Below are 5,000 nucleotides of genomic sequence, written 5' to 3'. Positions count from 1 at the left end.
GACACATATTCCTATGCTTTTAACACTATCTCCGTTTTAGAATATTTTACACTTAGATTCAAAACCCAGCTTCTCCAGAACCTTTGAATAAGTTATTCCTATTTCACTGAGACAAATCCTTTACTTTCTATTATCTATATTTGCTACTGAATTGATTTCCTCAGGAAAAATAGCAACAGTGACACTAAGAGCAAGACACATAAGTATTTATCGATCTTTTTGTAATCTATGCGTTTTATTTTTCCAGGTTTTAATCTTCTTCTGCCTCTTCGCTGCTGCAATCATCAATGCGAAGCCAGTGCCTGAAGGAGAAGAATCTGAGGTGAGGATTGATGATGATTTACAATGAAAAAAGGAGATTATTATTATTATTATTATTATTATTATTATTATTATTATTATTATTATTATTATTATTATTATTATTATTCAGAAGATGAAACCTGTCCATATGGAACAAGCCCACCAAAGGGGCCATTGACTTGAAATTTAAGTTTCCAAAGAATTTCTTGTTCATTAGGAAGAAGTAAGAGGAGATAAAGAAAGAAGAGATCCCACTCAATTATTAAAAAAAAATTAATAGATTAACAAATAGATAAAAATGTATTGAAATGCAAGGAGAATGGTATTAGGGTAGCAATGCATTGCACCTTCGCTTGAAATTCTGATAATATGATTTTATTCTGTTAAGAAAATTGATTCAAGACAAAATATTTCTCTGAGTGAAGTCAATTTTCTTAGCAGGATAAACTTAATATTCTTTGTTTGTTTATGGGAATCATATCAGATATTCCAGTGCTCCCTATTCCAGGAATCCTCGGAGGAATCCTTAGAATCCAGCGAGGCCCGTTAATGTTAAAGATTGTCATCTATAATCAGTTTTCTTAAATAGAATATTTAGTCCTTTATCTATCTATATATATATATATATATATATATATATATATATATATATATATATATATATATATATATATATATATATATATATATATATATTATAAATTCCCAAGAGAAAGAATTTATATATTTTCTTTTATAAAAGGATTATTTTCAACCCCATTCCAGGAATCCTCGGAGGAATCCAACGAATCCTTCGAATCCAGCGAAGCTAAGTACAGCTTCAACTGGGCCGTGAACGACGAATCCTCCGAAAACGACTTCGGACACGAAGAATCCCGCGACGGAGACGACACTCAGGGGACGTACTTCGTCCACCTTCCCGACGGGCGCCTCCAGACGGTCAAGTATTACGTCGAGGGTGACTCCGGATACGTGGCTGAGGTCACTTACGAGGGCGAGGCCCAGTACCCCGAATCGAACGAATCCGAATCCGAATCCGAATCCGAGGAATCGGATGAGTCAGACGAATCAGAATGATTGTTGTTGTGATGAATGTTTACGTTTGTTTTTTATGTTATTTAATTAAATAAAATATTTTATAACCATTTTTAAATTTTTTTTGTCCCATAGATTTTTTGAATATCTGTACAACATCACTGGTATCGTTGATATCAAACTAGTAAAAATTTAAACCAAAGTAGTAAAAAAATGTCTAAAAGCCAATGTATTTTTTAGGTCTACAAATCAGATTAAAAACAATTTTTATCTGTTCATAATTACAATAATATCGTTCAAATCAAATTGGTACAAAGCTTCTAATCCAGTCAATGGATTTTTTATTAATAGTTAAATCAAATATAAATCTATATTTTATTGTTCTTCAAGATATAAGTGTCTTGAAGTTACCTATGAACTACAGAATTAAAGGTCATGTCAGGTCATGGAAACACGTTTGGTGACCAGCCAATCTCCACCCACCTTGGAAGTAGGGGAACCAGGCAGATGGCTGCTGATAACTCGGCAGGTAGACCTATGGGCCAATCACAGCACCCAGTCCCTAGTTCACATAGACAGCAAAGAAGAATAATGTGCGATACATCATATTTCCCGAGATTGGCTTGGGGGAGGGGTGTTGGGGGGGCCGGGGTTGGAGTCAGGAAAGGCATATGTGCTCAAAACATCTGCCAAAACAAATGAAATGAGCTGTTTAGTGAGCGTTAGAAACAGCTTTTAAAGGCTTATAAAAACAGCGACACTGACTAGGGATTAGGCTGAGAAGAAACAGAATTTGAAGTAACAAATTGTACAAAACATGTGCCTAAACAAATCATGAAATGAACCTTTCAGTGAGTGTAAGAAACGCATTTTAAAGGCTCGTCAGAAACAGCGACCCCGACTGCAGATCAAGCTGAAAAGAAATAGAAACAGAAATACGATGAGTGATACATCAATTGTAATATAAATCTTCCATTTTTTGTGGTATTAAAAGCAATTTCCATCTTACCAGTAACAGGGATAATATATTAAAGGTTCTAAGAATCCTGGTGTGGATCTATGGACTCGGTCCATCCAAACCGAGACTTAATTTGTATTTCTTACTGCCTAAAATATTTATCTCTTCTTCATTCTCGCACCACAAGAATTCTTCAGTCTTATTATTAATATCAAAATGCAAGATCATTCTCTTTGGAGATGTTGGCTGGAGGCCAAGGGTTATTTACTTCAAAGAGTGCCATTTTGATTGGGCCAGGGGTCAAGTACATTAGCAAATTTTATTTTACAGGACAGGCAAAAAATCGTGATATGAACCCTGATTTTTTGAAAGTCAAGGAACGGAACTTAATTTTGAAACAGAAAAATACTTTTTTTTTTAAATTACATTTCTTTGAGTCTGTACATCACAAATCATTTTTCAAACTACTCTAGCTAGAATTACTCAGCATGACATTCAAAGGATTTAGTTAATGATATATATGAAAATAATAATTCATTTAGATATATATGCAGCACTATATGCTACTTGTTCAAAAACTGCAGCGAACTGACTGATTATTAAATAAAGGAAAATATTAATTACTAAAAATGAGAGATCCTCACCTGCCAATGGCAGAAAAATATTCTACCTTCCATAAAAAAGTAATATATATTTTGGACAAACATTTTATATGTTTTAGACTACACATATATTCTATCAAAATACCCAGGTTGATCTTATAAGCAAGTCATTGAATATGTGTTAGGGCAAAGAACTTGTCTATCTTTGAAGTAAATATACATTATGACAAGTATGAGGAGAACTATGTACAAATAAATGATCTGATCGTATCAATAAGTTCATAATAATTTATTTAGGACTAATATTCCCAAATTATTACCTAGATATAATTGAAAGTCTGCAGGATTCTAGCAATGCTAGGACGAACATTAGGGCGAAAAATATCGCCCATTCTATTGAAAGTAGTGATGCATTTAGGAAAAATGTTACATAATTTCTGACCAGCCACGAATCGAGTGTTGTCACAAATCATCACTTTTAAACGGGATAATTGTGACATTAAGCAAGCATACCTTTCATTCCAGTATCCCATTGTGCAGGCAAAGGGATACTCAGTTTTTATTGTACCTGTGTGGAATTAACCAAATATCGATCGTATTTTTAATTATTGAACCTGTGGGGAATCAACCAAATGATTTTAACATTTTTAAATATTTTCTCTTAGATAAAATTTTTTTTAGGCAGAGATCATCTCACACTCTTTGTCTGTCTCTCTGTCTGTTCCTCATAATATATATATATATATATATATATATATATATATATATATATATATATATATATATATATATATATATATATATATATATATATATATATATATACATACATACATATATATATATATATATATATATATATATACACATATATATGTTTATATATATATGTTTATATATATATATATATATATATATATATATATATATATATATATATATATATATATATATATATATATATATATATATATATATATATATATATATATATATATATATATATATATATATATATATATATATATATGTATATATATATGTGTGTGTCTCTGTCTGCATCTGTCTGGGTATGCAATAATTCTCCATAAATTATAAATGCATTTTGAATGAAAAAAATTTCTCCAATCCGAAAAAAACTATACCTCTTAATTTAAACCATGCGCAGGAACGGAATCGTAACTTTCGTTCCCATTCCAGCCTGTAACAAAACACAGCTCAATTCCAAGTTATGAATTTGTAGAAATTGAAACAAATAAAAGAGGAATCCCAGTTGCAACAGGGATCATATATACGATTCTTAAAAAGTCAATATTATATATATATATATATATATATATATATATATATATATATATATATATATATATATATATATATATATATATATAAATATAACCAGACTAGACCAAAATTGCGACGCCCATTTAACCTGACATTGAAACCAGTTGTTGGCCCAAACAATTTTACAACCTTCACCCTGCCATCTTTTTTTTTTTTTTCGTAAACGGTTTGGAAACCTGTTGCATTGTGGGAAAAGGTCACTAAACATTCGGGCGTTAACTCGAGTATATAATGGGGGTCGTTTTCTAGAGCTTCGTCAGTTGGCAGAAAGGAACATAAACAATCAAGATGAACTTTAAGGTAAGAGGAATAATATCTCAGTTGTAATGTAGTTTGGAATTCAGGGTAGGCATTCTTGCTTAATTTTTACTCTCTTAACTGAGGTAACTAAGTTCATATACTCTGCGTATGATGTATATATATATATATATATATATATATATATATATATATATATATATATATATATATATATATATATACATATATATGCATATATTATATATATACATATATAGATGTAATTCAACCATTATTGCCTCCCAATTACACCATTATGATCAAACTAGATAACTTACTAAAATTACTTTGAATCATTGATTAAAAGATTGAAGGCTAAAAATCTCAACAATTTTTCCTACGTATAATCCTAAAACATCCTTTTTAATCCCCAGATCCTTTCTCTCTTGGGCCTGGTGGCTATGACCCTGGTGTACGCAAGACCAGCTCCCGACGCCGAGGAACCCGAGGTAATAATG

At 31.1% G+C, this 5,000-nt stretch overlaps 2 protein-coding genes across 2 annotated transcripts in view; both read left to right on the top strand.

Moving 5' to 3' along the window:
- LOC136831825 (cuticle protein 19.8-like) overlaps nt 1-1,442 on the top strand; it is a 1,621-nt gene extending 179 nt beyond the window's left edge. The window contains exons 2-3 of the mRNA XM_067092449.1: nt 248-322; nt 1,069-1,442. Of these exons, the coding sequence (XP_066948550.1) occupies nt 248-322; nt 1,069-1,380 (387 nt within the window). The 3' untranslated portion in view covers nt 1,381-1,442. The remainder of the gene's footprint in view (nt 1-247; nt 323-1,068) is intronic.
- Nucleotides 1,443-4,505: 3,063 nt separating this feature from the next.
- Nucleotides 4,506-5,000, top strand: part of LOC136831824 (pro-resilin-like) — a 1,394-nt gene continuing 899 nt past the window's right edge. Inside the window, exons 1-2 of the mRNA XM_067092448.1 lie at nt 4,506-4,542; nt 4,917-4,991. Coding sequence (XP_066948549.1) covers nt 4,531-4,542; nt 4,917-4,991 — 87 coding nt within the window. The 5' untranslated portion in view covers nt 4,506-4,530. The remainder of the gene's footprint in view (nt 4,543-4,916; nt 4,992-5,000) is intronic.

The sequence above is a fragment of the Macrobrachium rosenbergii genome, chromosome 48 (assembly GCF_040412425.1).
Source record: "Macrobrachium rosenbergii isolate ZJJX-2024 chromosome 48, ASM4041242v1, whole genome shotgun sequence".
Lineage (NCBI taxonomy): Eukaryota > Metazoa > Arthropoda > Malacostraca > Decapoda > Palaemonidae > Macrobrachium > Macrobrachium rosenbergii.
Note: the sequence above shows the minus strand (reverse complement) of the source record. Positions and strands in the feature narration are given on the sequence as shown.